General features: G+C 37.0%; 1 protein-coding gene across 1 annotated transcript; it reads left to right on the top strand.

Moving 5' to 3' along the window:
- The first annotated feature begins 11,909 nt into the window (after positions 1-11,909).
- Positions 11,910-14,463, top strand: LOC133292644 (elongation factor 1-alpha). Its single transcript, XM_061491087.1, has 3 exons — positions 11,910-12,046; positions 12,649-13,139; positions 13,244-14,463. The coding sequence occupies exons 2-3, from the start codon at positions 12,678-12,680 to the stop codon at positions 14,126-14,128; spliced, it is 1,347 nt and encodes a 448-aa protein (XP_061347071.1). The 5' UTR covers positions 11,910-12,046; positions 12,649-12,677; the 3' UTR covers positions 14,129-14,463.
- Positions 14,464-19,483: the final 5,020 nt, after the last annotated feature.

Genomic DNA, 19,483 nt, shown 5'->3' on the forward strand with positions numbered 1-19,483 from the left:
TTTTTTTGAAAGAAGTGTGTTCGTGCTTCATAGGTGATTAGTTTGTGGCTAATGGTGACAGTAGTGGGTGGTGTAAATGGATAATTTCTAGTGGAGGTTGGACGATGACATGGGTTGACCCTCATTTGTCGAATAAAATTCATAAGAAAAGAGCTTATGATTATATATTATATTGATTTAACCCGTTAAAACAATGAATAAGAGAATGATATGATAGTTTGTCTTATTTATCCTACCCAACAATGGGTCTTAGAAAAATCACTCCACGTGTGTTAATTTGATAGTATTATATAATAACTCAAATAACTAAATTACACTAATTATAAGTTAATTGTAATTAGAAGGTTAATTAGGTGAAAAGTCTTATTTAGAGTCAAAACACTCTTTGGGTCAAGAGTGCAAATTATGCAAAATGGGAGTGAGACCTAAAATAAATTAAGTGTGATACATTTTGATTGGACCCAAATAGCTCAAGCAACTTAGAGCAAGTGGTTTGAATTAATAGTTATAAATGAGAGAGGGATTGAGGGCAAAATAGTCATTTTATCTCAAAAATATCCTGAAGTATCTACTAGGGGTGGCAATACAGCTATTGACCCGAGGGTTGACCCGTGACCCAACCCGTCAAAATGCGTGTCGTGTCAACCCACGGGTAGGAGCGGGTCATGTACGGGTTGTATAAATGTGACACGTTTTTTTTCGTGATGGGTCACGGGTCAACCCGCGGGTTCACGTGTCAACCCGTACAAGGTTATTTTTGTAATTTTTATTATTTTTATTCATTTATATATTGATATATATAGTCATTATTATTTATATATTATCATTTTTATTCATTTATTTTTGTAATTTTCTCAAAAAACTTAAGCTAGTTTATTTTTGTTGTTTTAAATTTATTTATTTTTTAAAAAATCTCACTTTTTTCTTAAATTTTAAATTTTGCGGGTCGTGTGGTGTCGACCCGTGACCCGCAATGAGTCGTGTCCGGGTTCGTATTTTTTGACCTATTTACAAAACGTGTCGTGTACGGGTCGTGTCGAATAATGTACGTGTCGAACGTGTCGGGTCGTGTCGGGTTGACCCGTATTGCCACCCCTATTATCTACGTTCTCTCTCTCATTTCCCCTCACCCTCACTTCTCCTCTCATTTTCTTCCTCTCACGGTTTCTCTTTCTCCCTCTCTTCTTGCTTGGTCGATCCCTCCATTGGAGAGCAAGAATAACTCATCCCACTTAGTCCCTCTTATTAGTTCATCCTTTTTTCACCCATCACCACTAAAACCTCAAAAAATACCAAGAGTTGGGAGAAAAGAACCCACCAAAAAACCATACCCATTATCTTGCATCTCTTTGGGGTACTCAACAAAGGAGGTTTTGGGTCTCTTGGAAGCTTGAGAATCTCCCTTTTCTCCTCGGTTGAAGCTTTGATGTAAGGAACTATGAAATTCTTTGAGTTATCTTAAGATTCATGAGTTATGGTTTCAAAGAGGATTTGGGGTTTTTTGGAATTGGTGTTGGATGATGAAATTTGATAGTTTGGATATATTATTGTTGTAGGAATATTGATTCTAGTGGTGATATTGAGTTGGAATCACCATCGGAACCCTCATTGAGAGAGGATTTGGTTGTAGAACTTTAAAGAAATTAGGGTTACATGCCTTTTTCTTGGTATATGAATATTTGACTAAGATTATTGATGAATACATATATAATACAGGTTGTTGAGTTGTTGGGTTTCCTTGAAATAGGTGATTTGTTGTGAGTTGCATTGGTTGGCTATTGGACTTTCCAAGGAGAAAGGCTTAGAAAATGGTCACCAAGATAAACTCTTGGACCTTGAGATTAATCCTTTTTGTTGTTCCACCATTCTCCCTTGGAGTTATGGTCATGTTATTGGAGGATTGGTGGTTTATTTGTTGAATGACATATTTGCATTCATATAAAGTTGTTGTGCATTGGTGTACGAACCAATGTACAAGCATTAGGGGTGGGATTGTATAGTTAGTGTATGGACTAATATATAGTTGAAAGCTTAAATTGATTATTTAGTTCTTTGGCCATTTGAACATGCGTATAGACTTCCCTCGGGGAATTTTCCTAAAAGGTATGACTCTTAGAAGTTCCATACAGACACTAGCTTTGAGGTTCAACTCATTTAAGTGGTCCTAGTGTACTGGATGCACAAGTGATATCAATTTTATGTTACCTTTGTTTATATGATGCTTAATATGCTATGTATATTAATCTCTCATACAGGAAGTTAACTTAATGGTAGAGGAGTCTATCAAGAACCTAAGTTTATTGAGATTGTAATCTCACCTCGTTTGGGGAATTATGTTTCAGGTACTCCAGGTGAAGGAATTGGAACCTCTCAGGGCAAGAAACCTGTATAGAGCATGAAAGCTTTATATTTTGGATTGGCATATTTGAATAGTTAGTAACATGATAGGGTTATTCTTTTGGATGTGTATATATGAATGCTCATATAATGATTGTATATTTGGTCATGTTATATCCACGTAAGAAGAAATCCAAGTATGAGATAACTTTGATTTTGGCCAATTTGATGTCAAGAGTAATCATTGTAAATAGTTAATGGCTTGTTGCCAAGAATATTGATTCGTGGATGAAAATGTATATTGATGCTTGATTATCATGGATGTTTGACTATATGGTTCATTAGGTGCTCGAAAGAGTGTATATGAACTTGAAAAGGGGTTCAATTCTCCAAAAGGAACCTTTCAAATTCGTACCAAGTGTGCACAAGCGCCAAAACGCGTTGTGGACATTTTTCTCTGGTTGAGCGTGCTTGGAAATCAGAAAATGACTTACTCTAGCACGTTATAAGGCATTAAAACGCGTTATGAGATAGTAAGCAACCAATTGAGGGTGCTATAGCGTGCTAGATCACGCTGCAACGCACTAAATGCGAAGAAAATACCTGTCGAGCGCGCTACAACGCGTTAGACAAAGGCAAAACTAGTGCTACAGTGCGCTGAGCCAGTAACTTCAATTTATATTTCTACCCCTTTGGCTTATGTGAGCCATGAGGTTGTAGGCTAATGTAGGATACTTTTATTTATTTATTTTGATAAAAGTGTTATGATACTTCTAACAAAATAAATATAATAACAAAGTAATTATATGCTAACGAGCATGAAATGAATTAATTTAAAAAAGGAAAAAATGTATTCATAATTTTATTATAATTACTCTAATTTTAGCTGTGTTTAATATCATAATTAATGTTAATACACCGAATGCACCATATTACATAATCATAAACAAATGGTATATAATATTGTGAAAATTTGTAAATGTTTTTTTTAAATAGTTAAAGATGATTTGTATAAGTATCTTTTTTTTTGGAGTTACCCAACCCTAATTATCTCTTTGAGACGAGTTGGCTCCCTCCGGTATCCCCACGAGCTTCGACTCTTTGAGCCGGCTATGGGACTAATCCGGAGTGCGGGGGAACAGTGATGGCTAAAGGTTCATCCCCCTCCCCAAGAATGCATTCAGCGAGAATCGAACACATATCCAACCCCACTAACTCAACGCCAAATTACCACTTGTATAAGTATCTTAAATTTGTATAAGTATCTTTTATCACTTGAAAACTACTTTAAGAATAATCTTAAATTTTTTTAATCAATCGTCCAAGTTGTAAATAAAGAAGGTATTGAATGTGAAAAAAGTACAAGAAAACAATAAATGACAATAAGTAAGCACAAACAATGAAGGTGAAATAAGGAAAAATGTTCAGTGGTTTAGTTTTTATTTCTCTCTCTCTCTTCTCTTGATATATGCTCTCTCTTCTCTTGATATATGTGGGTCAAAATTAGGTATGTGCAGAGGTTGAATCGAACCAAATTTTTGAAAATCGAATCGAATTGGTTTAAATGGTTCGGTTCGGAAGTGGTTCAGTTCGGTTGGAAACGGTTGGCTTCGGTTCAGAACCGATTCAAGTCAACTCAATTTTGAAAAGAAAAAAATTAAAAAATTAAAAAATTAAGTTATAAAAATCAATTTGGTTCGGTTTGAAAACGGTTCGGTTCATTCAAACTGATTCGGTTCTTAAACTGGTTCTAAAAACCGGTTCGGTTCATGAACAGGTTCTTTAAAAACCGATTCGGTTCATGAACTTTCTTTAAAAATCGGTTATTTTAAGGGCGGTTTGGTTCATGATTCGATTCAGTTTTTTGGTTATTTTGCACTCCATAGTCAAAATATTCTCTGATGTAATCATATAATATCTTTTGACTTTCCAATTTTTTTTTGGGTTACAAATAGTAAATGAATAGCTAAGATCAAACTAAAATATACTAATTTCAATTAATATCCTTTTTATTATATTATTGGTTCACCGAATAATATACAAGAGCAACATATAATAATTTATTATATCTTGTCCTTTTTAAGTAAACATGCCGTGAAAGGATAGCATCGCATCTCTATTAAATTAGGTAAATTAATTGATAAAATATAATAAAAATAAATATTGATTGAAATTGATATATTTTAATTATATTAAAACAAAAGAATATTTAAAAAAGTTGAAACCTGTAATATATCATCATCATTTACTGTTTTGAGATGCCTTCTTTCACATTTAATACCTTCTTTATGTATAACTTACAAGATTAATTAAAAGAATTTAAAATTATTCTTAAAATTTTCAAAATATTATATGCCATTTGATTATGACTATGTAATACTATTGAATTATTTTTCTGACATATCTTAAATAACAATAATTTTTGTATTATACTTTAATATTTTTTTTTTAGTATAAAATGAAATGAATATTATATACTTGTTGTATTTTTAAGATATTAAATATTTTGCGTGTTCACTTTATCAAATATTAATTTTTCAAAATAAATAAACAATTAAATTGTTATTATTTAAAATGGGTTGATGCATACACGGGGTGTATTGGATTAGTATTTTTAAAAAAAAAATTGAGATAAAAAATCTTATAAATTTTGAAAGACCATTCAAAATTGGAAAGACTTTAAAGACTTTTTTGACAATCAATATTTTATAAGATTATATTTTTAATTTTTTTGATAGTATTGGATTAGGATTTTAAAAAACTTTTTTTGAGATAAAAAATCTATAAGATTTTGAAAGATTGTTCAAAATTGGAAAGACTTTAAAGACTTTTTTGACAATCAAGATTTTATAAGATTGGATTTTCAAATTTTTTAATAGAATTTATAAGATTTGAAAGGACAATATGAATTTTTAAGATTTTAAAAAACATATGAAATTTTAACAAACATTCAAAATTACAAGAGTCAATAAAAAAAGTTAACAAAAAAATGCAATGATATTAATAAAAAAAAGTAAAACGTAATATAATTTTCTCAATTAGTAAAATTCATGATAAATTTTCGTTTGAAATTTTTTGCAATTGATCTTGTAAACCTCGGCGTATTTGTTCTACGTGATGAGAGTTTTCTAACCATATATCACATGCAAGTTTTTATTGAGTATTCCAAGAATATTTAGAATATGAATTTTTGGATTTTATTACATGAAAGTTTAAAAAATTTCTCAAATTATTTTCAATCGATACATTGAAGTCTTAAATTGCTTTGGGGGGTTTTGAAAAATAAGTTTTTAGTTATCTATTAAAGCAAAAATTGTTTGAAATTATTTTTCATAGCGAAGGAATTTCGTTCATGAATGTATTATTATGAAACATAGGGTTCATATGATGAAAGTTTTAATCTTTCTTTAAATTGATCTTATTTCATTGATGTAAAATGAAAATTGGTTTGAGGCTTCTTGTTCCCTTGTTGTTTTTCCCACTACTTTATGTTGTTTTTAATACAAAAATCACACATTTTCTTACCAAGAAAAATCATGACCAATAGCTTGAAAAATCGTTTTTAAACTTTCAAAAATTCTTCAAATTTTGCTATTTTTAGATTAAAATCTTGTTGGGTTGTTATTTCTGGGTTGTTTTGTGATGGAAATTGCTAAAAAATCTGTTGTTTTTGAGCTTTGACAAAACTTTCATGGTGGAACTCAATTTCGAGCGGGTCGACCATCAAAGGAAGAAGAAGACACTACAATAGAGGAAATATCAAGAAATCCTAGGGGTTAGGATAAGATTTTGAGAGAGACATCATATTTATATTTCTCATTAAAAAGTCTCATGAAATCTACACCAATATAAAATATATTAAAATCGTAACATTTTTGAATACCACCAAATTGTTTTTATTATTATTTAAAATCTTAATTGAATACCAACGGATTTGGACGGATTCTGAAATAATCTTTTAAAATCTTAATCGAATACCACATTATTTTTTTCAATCTTAATTAAATACCAATAAAAATTTTTACCCAAAAATAATTCATTAAGGACTCGTTTGGTGGACAGGATAAGATAAGGGTAGGATATGATATGAGGCCGATAAGCCTATATCATGCCCTGTGTTTGATGAGCACCTGATTAGCAATCTGATAAGATTATGTAGAAGGAGAAAGGAGAAAGAAAAAACAAAATATAATGCAATAAATATTGTTATGGACCCGTATAATGGGCTCATTAAGTAGCAAGCCCAACAAGGGACAATCCAAGATATGGATTGATGCTAATAAAGGATACATATCCAACAAGGATACTAATCCTAATGCGACAGCATAGCTATCAGGCCTGGACCCTCACCGTGGGAACCAAAAGCCCATCCACACTACCTACAGGTAACCTCTATAAATACAAAGGCAAACCCTAAAGGTACACACATTTTCTCTCTCTTATTGTTATGTTGTCACTGTACACACACACACCCATTGGCTAACGCCGTTATAGTATTATGTGCACAGTGATCTGCTTGACTCAAGGGTATCTCCTTCATAGATACCTTGGAGAGAGCACCAAATCCAACATTAACGTACTAGCCTAATTGGGCTAGACATCTCTGTCTCAAGGACAAAACATTGGCGTCGTCTGTGGGGAGTTCTTTTCTTTGAATCTGAAGTTCCCACCGAATCTGACAAGGGATGGCAATCCAGACGAGGAGCAGTAGCCAGCAGCCACCCCCAAACCAGAATCAATCGTTGGATCCAGTCATTGAGGAGATAAATCAGCCCCACAACCAGATCGGAAACAACGTGGATTACGACCACGTCCAGGTCGAAGACGATGTTTCAGACACCGCTTCGTCTCCGGTGCGTCGAAATGGGGGTGCTGCGGCGAACGTAGCTCCAATAAGAAGCAACCCTGCCCAGCATCCTGGCGACCTGGCTGCGCGCATTGCTCAATCGGCTGATCTGGATACTCGGTTGGCCAACAACGCGTTAGCCGCAATCATGGAGCGAATAGCAGCGCTGGAAACCCGTACTAACTTGCAATGGCAACAAGATTTCAGGGCTATTCGAGAGGAAAATAATAGAGGGATGCAAGACCTGGAGCGGCGATTAACACGGCGGACTACGCCAGGAATAGCCAATGTCGAAGGCCAACCTGCCAATGGTCGAGAAGAACCTATGAACTCGGTTCAATCATACTAAGTTCTTCATGCAGAAAACCCTGATAACTTGGTGAACCAGGGATACCAGGTCGCTGATGGCCAAAATGCACAAAACCATCAGGCACATGCTGACGGTCAGGAGGACCGGGTTAGAGCTCAGTATCAACAGGATCCTCAAAACATCCGAGGGCGAGTAGAACCTGGCGGATATAGGATGAAGTACAGCAGGGGGAAGTACAATAACAGCCCATTCACTACTGAAATATTAAACGATGTCTTTCCTGAGGACTTTGACTCGGCACGCCTGCCGAAATATGATGGGAGCCAGGATCTGCAGGTGCACATAGATGCCTTTGACACGGACATGTACATTCGGGGAATTGATGAACCTCTCATATCCTGAATATTTGCTATAACACTAACTGGGGCAGCTCAGGCGTGGTTCTCAACCCTGCCTGCTAATTCCATCGGATCCTTTGAGGAATTCGGACATAAGTTCCTATTGAACTTTGCAACCAGCAAGAAGCATCCAAAGTCCGAGTTTGCTCTTGGAAAGATACGACAGCAACCTGGAGAAACCCTCCAAAAATACCTTAACCGATTCAAGGACGCTGCATTGCAGGTCCCAGGGTTGCAAGAGAATGTCCACGTCCACCTCATTGTGGCAGGTCTGGATGGTGGATCCAGACTCGCCAAGTCGGTCTATAAGGACCCAGTAAGAACGTTGGAGGGATTTAGAACTCGTTCGAAGAAATATCTCGAACTAGAGCAAATGAAGATTGTAAATGTGCAATCTGATGAAGGCAAAAGAGCAAGCCCGAGAAGGAGGAGCCCACCCCCGAAGGGAAAGGAACGAGTTGACAACAAGAAGAAAAATCAACGCCAACGAATCCCGGACATGAGGGACCGCATTGGGAGGTATGACAAGTATACACCTTTGAATGCATCGCGTTCTCAAATCTGGAGAGAAGTAGCCACGACAGAGATGAAAAAGGCGGAGAGACATCGCCCCATATTTGACAGAGGAGGATTAGATAAGTCCAAATACTGCGCCTTTCATGATGGGCCAGGTCACACAACTGATCAGTGCTGGGATCTTCGAGATGCGGTGGAGAAGTTTGTAAGAGATGGTAGATTACGTCAATACGTAATAAAAACCCAAGGTTCCAGAAACAACAAAAGGAAGTTGGGAAACAGGAATCGAAGCAAAAGTCCCGTTCATGAAAAGAAAAATAAACAGTATAAGAATCAGAAAAATGATTCCAACTATGACGAATTCCCAGAAGTAGAGTTTGATTATAATGTAATTAGTGGAGCCTTGGGGGGAGGAGGAGATACTGTAGGTGCTAGAAGAAAATACCTGAAAGAGGTACTCTCTATTCGAGATCGTCCCAAGTTCAAAGAAGACCCAACCAAGCCAGATCCACCTCTTTTACACTTTACCAAATAGGACATGTGCGAGGTGTTGCCGGGTCATGTTGACGAACTGGTCATTGCGGGGACCCTAGTGAATTGCCGGGTTAGAAAGATTTTCGTGGATGCAGGGAGTTGTGCCGACATCATACTCTGCGATGCTTTTAAAAAGATGAACCTGGATGAAGAGGACCTCAAACCTTGCAAAACGAAGCTGGTAGCCTTTAATGGAGAGCATACGCCTCCTAAAGGCTACATTGATCTCAGGTTAACCCTGGGAGCAAAAGAAGCGTTCAGATCAGAACGGGTTAGGTTCATAGTGGCCGACTTCCCTTCAGAATATAATACAATCCTAGGAAGACCGACAATACATCAGTGGGACATGCTGATTTCTACAAAACACCAGAAGTTAAAAATGGTGAGCAATAAGAATGAAATAATCATTGTTTGTGGAGATCAGAAGGAATCCAGGGGCTGTTACTTTGATACTATCAAAGAAAATGAAGGGGGACGTTCGAGCCCACCCCGAATTCACTCGGGGGATAAAACCGGTAGGAATCTAATTCCTCAGCAATCTAAGAAGCCGGTCAACATGGTTGAACTCAACATGAGAGAAGAAATAATGCTGAGACCCGAACCTGATGGAGAGCTTGAGGATCTCATGCTGGGGGAAGAGCCTGGTCAGTTTACCTGCATTGGTAAGGCCATAGACCCCCAGATTAAGCAAATTTTGGTTGACTTTCTTAAAAGCAACACGAATGTATTTGCATGGAAGTCGTCAGAGATCCCTGGCATCGACCCCGCATTCTGTTGTCACAAATTGGCAGCTTATTCGGGGTCCAAGCCAGTTTCTCAGAAGAAAAAAAACTGGGACCTGAAAAGAAACAAATTCTACAAGAACACGTTAAATAACTCTTAGATGCTGGGTTCATTCGAGAGATACAGTACACGAAATGGCTAGCCAATGTGGTGATGGTGAAAAAACCAAATGGGAAATGGAGAATCTGTACTGATTACACAGATTTAAACAAAGTTTGCCCAAAGGATGCTTATCCTATGCCTAACATAGATCAGCTGGTAGATAACTCGGCTGGATTTCGTCTGTTGTCTTTCATGGATGCCTATTCGGGATACAACCAGATCCCAATGTACCCAGCGGATACCAACTATTGCTACAATGTGATGTCATTTGGACTTAAAAACTCAGGGGCAACTTACCAGAGGATGATGAATAAGGTCTTCGAAGATCAGCTGGGCAAAAATATAGAAGTGTATATAGATGATATGATTGTGAAGTCATTTGATATGATGAATCATGTTCCACGGTCGTGGGTGGAAACCACAATCATCATGCGCGAAAATCACAGCGCAGAGGAGGCTAGGGGGCAAGGGCAAAACTGCCACTTCCCACAAAAAAAACAATGATTAGACAACTGAAGCGATGCTGCAATAAATGCGCACGAAACGCAATGACAACATAAGAACGACTGCAGCACGCTAAAGCACGCGGGCTGGAACACGTGGCACAACGCAATGAATATAGTTCGCAAACCTACATATGAGACAAGGTGTATATGAACATACATCTATTCACCGAGTTCGGAGCTGACACTGGGGTAATATCAACTCACGGTTATTTCAGCACAGCTTCTACCCGGCTACACAAGGAAGCAGCAGGCATACATGCATGCCCCAATAACCTGGGTAAAATGCCGACGCGGGTTCTTCATGAAAACACTGACGGGATCATGCACAACCGTCGACCAAATAAATATGCAGATACATTCCGAGATGAGGAATATCGCTTGGGGACAACCCGCAAGTGGGATTAAACAACTCAAGCGTATTCCTAACTCGGAGTAGCAATATGGTTGATGCTCAACCAGCAAGGCAATACGAGGGAAATGGCGCTGCATATAGCGAAGGTAAGAACCCGAAAGCAACACGTATGCTGACATTAGGAGGCAACCCGACAGATCGATATTGTACCCGGCCCAAACATTGGGGGTACGCAAAGTATCTCACCGGGTTGATGCTCAACCCGTCGACATAAGGGGGCAAAGAACATCCCGTGAGAAAAAGAATTCCCTCGCAAGTGGAGCATGCAAGTCTGCAAAAACGCAAACACATCCGGGAGTAAAAAACTAGAAGAGATGCACTCATAAGTTCATCCTGACTACCCGGGTACCCAGGCTGAGGGGCAACTGTTATGGACCCGTATAATGGGCCCATTAAGTAGCAAGCCCAACAAGGGGCAATCCAAGATATGGATTGATGCTAATAAAGGATAGGCATCCATCAAGGATACTAATCCTAATGCGACAGCATAGCTATCAGGCCTGGACCCTCACCGTAAGAACTAAAGGCCCATCTACACTACCTACAGGTAACATCTATAAATACAAAGGCAAACCCTAAAGGTACACACATTCTCTCTTTTTTATTGTTATGCTGTCACTGTGCACACACACACACCCCATTGGCTAACGCCGTTATAGTATTCTGTGCACAGTGATCTGCTTGACTCAAGGGCATCTCCTTCATAGATACCTTGGAGAGGGCACCAGATCCAACATTAACGTACTAGCCTAATTGGGCTAGACATCGCTGTCTCAAGGACAGAACAAATACAAATATATTGGGTAGCATGGAGATATGTTGGGTATCCAATATTGGTATCCTATCCTGTTAAATCATAACCCAGCTCCTCTAATAGGATAAGAAATCATGTATTGAATAAGATAAAATGAAACAATAAGATAAGTTAATCATATTCTATTAACTCACTAAACAAGAGATAAAAGTAAAATATAATAAATAATGATATCCTATCTTTTGTATCAATTGCTCCAAAGAAGACTGTGGATCTTTTGAAATCTGAGTACAATGCACTCCCTTAATTAAGTCAGAATTCACAATCCTAAGGGTGCGGTCTCTAAATCTTGTGCCGTCGGCCGAGATAACGCAACACGTAAGCAGAATACGGATATAATTGGAAATAAAATGCAAAAAGACAGGGCAATTCTGTCATCGGAAGGAAAGAGCTGTACTATATAAACCCTGTAACCCTATTGTCCAGTCACTCTATTCCACACACTCTTCTCTCGCGGCTAGGGTTTTAGCGCAGCTATTCTTCTTCAGGTTGTCTCTCTTTCCCTCTCCTATATCGTTCCATGTCGATTTTCTTATCATCAATTTGTTGATTTTTTTTTGGCGCAATTTAGTTTTGATCTTTGGTAATGGAGGATAATCGATTCTTGGTTTATGTTTTTTTTTTTTTTTTGTTCTTTGTTTTGTTATGTGGTTTGATATTGTTTAGGATTCTTATTCTTGTTAAATTGAACTTATGTATCCAGATGGTGTGAAAATCATGAATGTTGGAATCAGGTTTTTTTGTCGGTTATTGATGTATAGATCTGGGTATCGATCTTTTCACCGAGGACTTGGGGTCTTACTGGCTGTGGATAAACATAGAGGGATTTGATTACTGTAAAGACGTTTTATTTTGAATCTTATATACCTTGCTTTTGTTTGCGTGTCATGCTGGGTTTGCTTGATCTGCTGAAACATGTGGCATCTGTCCTGTTTGATATGTTTTGCTGATTTGGATTGTATGTTTTTTATATTTGGTTCATCTGAATTGTTTTCTTTGAGTATTGAAGTTTTTTGTTGTTGTGGGGAATGATGTGACATTTTGTTGTACTTTTTTTCTTATATGTTGTTTTTTTGGGTTGAAATGGCAGATCTTTATTGTTTTCAAGCTTAAGGTGTCATGGGTAAGGAGAAGGTTCACATTAACATTGTGGTCATTGGCCATGTCGACTCTGGGAAGTCAACTACCACTGGCCACTTGATCTACAAGCTTGGAGGTATTGACAAGCGTGTTATTGAGAGATTTGAGAAAGAAGCTGCTGAGATGAACAAGAGGTCATTCAAGTATGCGTGGGTGCTTGACAAGCTTAAGGCCGAGCGTGAAAGGGGAATCACCATTGATATTGCCTTGTGGAAGTTTGAGACAACTAAGTACTACTGCACAGTCATTGATGCACCTGGACACAGGGATTTCATTAAGAATATGATTACTGGGACATCCCAAGCTGACTGTGCTGTTCTTATTATTGATTCCACTACTGGTGGTTTTGAAGCTGGGATTTCCAAAGATGGTCAGACTCGCGAACATGCTCTCCTTGCTTTCACTCTTGGTGTGAAGCAGATGATTTGCTGCTGTAACAAGGTATTTGATTTTTTAGGCCTTTATCTCCCTGCACTTGAAAGTCACATTTAATTATTTTTTTCAATTAATTTATTCAAGTTCTCGTTTCTGTCTTTTTTGAACAGATGGACGCCACTACACCCAAGTACTCGAAGGCTAGATATGATGAAATTATTAAGGAAGTTTCTTCTTACTTGAAGAAGGTAGGGTACAACCCAGACAAGATCCCTTTCGTTCCCATCTCTGGTTTTGAGGGAGATAACATGATTGAGAGGTCTACAAACCTTGACTGGTACAAGGGCCCAACCCTTCTTGAGGCCCTTGACCAGATCAATGAGCCCAAGAGACCAACAGACAAGCCCCTGCGATTACCCCTCCAGGATGTCTACAAGATTGGAGGAATAGGAACTGTGCCTGTGGGACGTGTTGAAACTGGTGTCTTGAAACCTGGAATGGTTGTGACTTTTGGACCAACTGGACTGACTACTGAAGTTAAGTCTGTGGAGATGCACCACGAAGCTCTCACAGAGGCCCTTCCTGGTGACAATGTGGGATTCAATGTTAAGAATGTTGCTGTCAAGGATCTCAAGCGTGGTTTTGTTGCCTCAAACTCTAAGGATGACCCTGCCAAGGAGGCTGCTAATTTTACATCCCAGGTTATCATCATGAATCACCCTGGGCAGATTGGAAATGGCTATGCTCCTGTTCTTGATTGCCACACCTCTCACATTGCTGTCAAGTTTGCAGAACTTGTTACCAAGATTGACAGGCGATCTGGTAAGGAGCTTGAGAAGGAGCCCAAATTCCTGAAGAATGGAGATGCTGGTTTTGTTAAGATGATTCCCACCAAGCCCATGGTGGTTGAAACATTCTCTGAGTATCCTCCACTAGGTCGTTTTGCTGTAAGAGACATGCGTCAAACTGTGGCTGTGGGAGTCATCAAGAGCGTGGAGAAGAAGGATCCTTCTGGAGCTAAGGTCACCAAGGCTGCACAGAAGAAGGGCAAGTGAATTGTGCAGGATGGTTTATCAAGGGAGATCTATCATTATGTCTCCAATAAATATTATCTCCTTGTTCGTAGTACTTCTGTTTGTCGTCTAGGTAACTTGTTCATCGGACCGAGTGTCAAGTCTGCACCGTCATCTCGCAACTTTTGTTCCCAGAACTGGGTTCTTGATCGACGGTGGCAAGGCTATTTCTCTTTTCTTTTTTATGCTTTCTCTATTGTATGATGTGTCTCTGTCAGAACACTTACCTTTTTGTATGCTGCAGTGAATTTTAGGACTAGTCAGTCCTACGCTGCTGATTTGGTTTTTAAATATCAAACTCTATATTTGTGCTTTTATTCTAGTGTTTAATTTGAGTTTTTGCTGGGGCATTTATGGGGTGGCACATTATTTTTTTCCCTGTATATTTTCTGAAAATGTAGGTTGCATTTATTAATCTGGCTGGTGAGATCGTGGAAGTTTGCGTATAATTTTATTCGTATGGCACTTGGCCAGATGCATGATGTATTTCGTTGTTATGGTCCTTAATTTTCAAGGCTTAGTTTTTACTGGTCGTGTAGTGGAGTTTCAACGTTTTGATTGATTTGCTAGTCAAGATCCTAATTCATTATAATTTTTTTTATATACCAACACTTAACCGGAATGACTATATTAAATTTAGGGTTTTATTAATCTATCTTAAAAGAGATAAGTTATCTCATATCATAGAGATAAACTTATGGTTTCCATACCTGAAAAAATAAAATAAAAAATATGACACAGTTATGGTGTGTTGTAGAGAAATTTATCGCATAAGAGTAGTTTTTTCCTTAAATTTAATGTCATTAGTTCTTTCGGAAACAGTAACCGCGGTCGGTTATTTTCTTGCTGGCTTCTTTTTTTATGAATTTTTTGAAGTATGCTTTTTTAAAATTACCATTAATGAATGGGCCTACAAAGTTAATAGTATATAAGTGATTCATACAAAGTTAATAGTATTCGATAATTTTAGTTTTAATTTGTTTTTGATGTTGTTTGCCCTAGATCTGATAAATCCAAAGATCTTTGGGCATGGCAGGCAAAAGATGAAATTTAGTTCATTTTTTTTTTGATTGCTACACTGGTTTTCGGGGCTTTGCTCCGACTATGTCCAGTCCGACCTGAGTAGGTTACCTAGCATTGGCAGATGAGTCTCCCAACGAGGATTTTTTGCATACACAAGATCTCGAACTCGAGTCCTTGCTTAAGCGAACCCAAGTACCTTATCACTTGAGCCAACCCCCGTTGGTAAATTTAGTTCATTAAGACCTCACGGAGTTTGTGTTGTACTCGATAGGAGTATTTATCAATCGATTTAAATCGCAGTGACCGAATTGAAAAATTGATAACTGAAAAATCGAAAAAAAATCATAAATTTTAATTGGATTAGATTGGTTTTCGGATTGGATCGGTTTTCGGATTGAGTAATGAAAATCGATCAAATATATTAATCTCCTATATCTATTTGGGTCTTTCCTCAATCATAGTTCAAAAATTCCTAAACTCAAACCCATTCAACTAAATCCAAAAAAAAAAACGTACTCAGATCTCATCGATAAAATTTTATCTATGTAGAGCTTATCTTATTGCAAAAAAAAAAAACTATATTATCGATGCTTTTGTATTTCAATTTTTTTTTTTACAAAACCAATATATACAAAAGATGTTATTTGCACAATAATCAGAAACAAAATTTAGAATTTCCAAAAAACCGAAAACTGATCCAATCCAAATTGAAAAAAATTGGATTGGATCGGATCGGATCTGAAAAAAAAATTCAAAACGAATAGATGATTACATGATCAAACCGAAGGAATTGGATCAGGTCATTTTTGCTTCTAAAAATGATCAACACCAGTACTGAATTTATAAAAGAGTTTCTTCTGGTGTATAGATTATTGGAAAATGCTCCTGTAAGTGGGTATAGTTGACATAGTTGAGGTGGTGGGAAGTCATAGGTTATTGTTATAAGAATGACATAAACCAGTAATTAGTATTCCATAATATGGCTTTGATATAATTATAAAGGCTGCACGTTCTAGAAACGATGTCAGGTTCATGTATACGCTCTGTGGAGGAAACCAGTGTGCCAATTGGCTTGCAAAGGCTGCTGTCAAGTCCAAGGGGAAAAAAAATTTTATGCTCCCGTCCCACCGTTTATTCAGTGATTCTTTTTCATAAATTGAAATTTTTCTTTTATTTTTATCCCTCTTTTTTTGTTCTTTTTTCTCTTAATTCCTATTTTTTTTCTATTTTGGGAGGAGACCACTGTACTCCAACCCCACCAAAAACTTTCTCCCAAACTTGATATATCGTAGTTGAATTAGAGCCTCTCTCAAAGGTTGGGATATATCGTAGTTTACCTTATGAGTTAGAGCCTCTCTCAAAGGTTGAGATATGTATTCATTTAGTTCCTTTTATTAGTTTTTGTTTGGACGTCAGCTCTCTTTTAATACAAAAAAGAGAGTATGGCTTTGAGGTTCATCTCATCCAACCCTATTAGTTTTTACTTTTAAAGTTTAAAAAATTGAATAACATGTGTTCTGTCCCAATTTGCTAGCCCAATATCAAAGGCCTTTGTTGCGAGAGGATTTATTGTGGTCGGACCACCATTTTTTAGGTGGTCCCTTAATGTAAATGAGAAGATAAAATTGAAAAAGAAGAAAAATAGCAAAGGTAAAAAAGAAAAGAAAAAATTAGTATTGTGAAAGGGAGCACCTAATCATTAGGTGATCCTAGAGCATAAAAAATATTTCTCTTTCCCTTGTTATGCTATCCCGCAGCCCCAAGCTAGCAATGACAGCGCTGACACCTCAGTGTTGCCCACAAGAAAGCCCGACGTAGGACACCAAAATGCAATACGTTGGGATATATTCCCCCTCCCTTTTCTTGCACGACAGCGGTTGTAGTGCTGACAGTGGTTGCTGCCTTACCTAGCAAGGTCAGACTAATATGACTCTTCTCTATAATAGTTGACTTGGCTCACTCTTCCACGTAGGTGGAACTTAACCTTAACTATAAACACCTTTTCCTTCTAAACACTATGGACACTAATCACCTATTTCATTAGATGTTACTTTGTCACCTTGGAGAGCCATCACAACCTTTCAACACCCTCCCTCCATTGTTCACAACACCTAGGAAGTCCCTGTGTAGTATAGGTCTAATACCGTCGCTGCGCAGGACACCCCTATAGCGACATATCACACCCCTTGAGGGTACATACCTGGTTCTCATACACAGCTAACAGCTCATTGACACTGCCTATGGGAAAGGTAATTTTCGATTCCCATCTCTCTATTGAAACCATTGAACGACAGAGGCAACCCTCCCCTTCTACAGCTGTGAAAATGGTCCACACTAGAAGAACGAACCAATCTAAGGCACCCCAGATGGTCACATTCAAAAACTGCACGAGGACTCTGTTCCTTTAGTCTCATCGATTCCGGCACCGCTTCACAATGACGATAACACTTTTCTCATTACTCTTCATCCCAAAATTGTTAGCTGACAATATCTTTTGTTTTCATTCAGCTTGACAAGAACATAATAACTTTGTTCCTTTTTACGGGAGGAATGCAACACTTCCACTGGTGCTACCAATTGCTTAAAAGCTTTTACTCCCAAGGTCTATGAGTGAAACCGTAATGTCTTCAGACATATCAAACATCCGAAGAACATATTAATGAACAACCTCAATGGTATCCTATGTCATATAGTTGAGCAAAACAAAACCCAACTTGAATGACTGAAAAAATAAACACAGGTATGAACTGGATGAGATCATGGATTAAGAAGAAAAAACGTGACGTGAAAAGTCTTACAATAGATAGATTACTAAATTAAGGAGATCAAAACACACGATCGATATTACCATACGAAGACCATTACGAGGCAAAAGCGAATCAAAATTCTTGAACTATAAGGACCATATATGTTGGCCTATGGGTTGCATATGAGGCACGTTTGAGGAGCACAATTACAATCCTTCTTTGCAAAGTTATTTATCGAGGAGAATAAGGATTCAACCTAGCTAGTTTACTACCTAACTCACTTGGACTACACTTGAGAATGTTGTACTTTTGAGCCTTTATCTCTAATCACTAGATAAAAAAATTACTGCTGCTTTCTTTTCCATGAATGGAGCAAAAGCGTCGGGTGAGGATGATTACCCCGCTTCCTTTTTCAGCAAATCTAGGATGTTGTTGGGGACCATTAAACTTGCAGAGACTTGCTTCGGTATTCAGAGAACCTTGATATGTTAAGGGAGATTAACAAAACCCTTATTTCTCTTATTCCAAAGGTGTCTAATTAAGTCGAAGTAGGTGTCCTTGTTTGGCCCAATCTTTCTCTGCAATGTCATCTACAAAGGCTTAATCAAATTAAGTCATTGTTAGCAAACTCAAACCGTTGATGGGAAGGTTAGTTTCTCCTTTCTTAACTTGTTTTATACCAAATCACCACATGCAAGATAACATTGAGATCACTCAAGAACTAATTGACTCAATGAGATATATGAAAGGCACAAAAATAAAACCATACATAAAGATGGATTTATCCATCCATCACAAGCTTATGAGGCGATACTTAGTTATATTGAGGACGTTTAAAATGCACATCAATGACGTTCTGGGTCTCACCCCATCTATAATCTTACATAAATAATTAATAATACGTTCTTATATTATTTAATAAAATTAATTATCTTACATTATTATCCTATAATGAAACTTTTTTAAATCAGGTAATAACAAGTTAATGATGCATCCATTATATGTTTCATTATTATTACAGTTTGATGAATCATGTGTTTTATATCTCTTTTAAAAAATTATAAATTATAAATTATGTCTATTGCATTATTTTTAGGTAATATCATGTTTTCTGCATAAAATAACCAGTGTTATAATTTATGAATGTCCAAAGAATAATTTAAAAGAGTTAAAGTTTCACGTATTATTGAAAATAAAAATTATTATTTATATACTCGCAAAAGTGTGTGATTCTTAATTTTTCTCTTTCTCTTTTTTCTCTTCACATAACTTTACATATTTTTATGTGTGTTGGATATGATTTAAGGAATAGGGTTTATCTCCACTCTGAAAAATTTTGAACCCTAATTTAAAGCAGAATTTTTATTTATATAACTTAGGACCACATTAGTATATGACGTCAGCTAATAACACAAATTTTTAATGAGAAAATAAATAAATAAAATTAAAAATAAAGGGGAAAATGCTTTTTTTGGCTGCAGAATTTTTTTTCTACGACCCTAATATAAAAATAAGTGAATCCTATTATAAATAAAAGAGAGATAAAAATATTAATAGAACCAACTCA

Source organism: Gastrolobium bilobum, unplaced genomic scaffold, assembly GCF_033153095.1.
Source record: "Gastrolobium bilobum isolate Gb01-03AN ecotype WA unplaced genomic scaffold, APGP_CSIRO_Gbil_v1 utg2408, whole genome shotgun sequence".
Lineage (NCBI taxonomy): Eukaryota > Viridiplantae > Streptophyta > Magnoliopsida > Fabales > Fabaceae > Gastrolobium > Gastrolobium bilobum.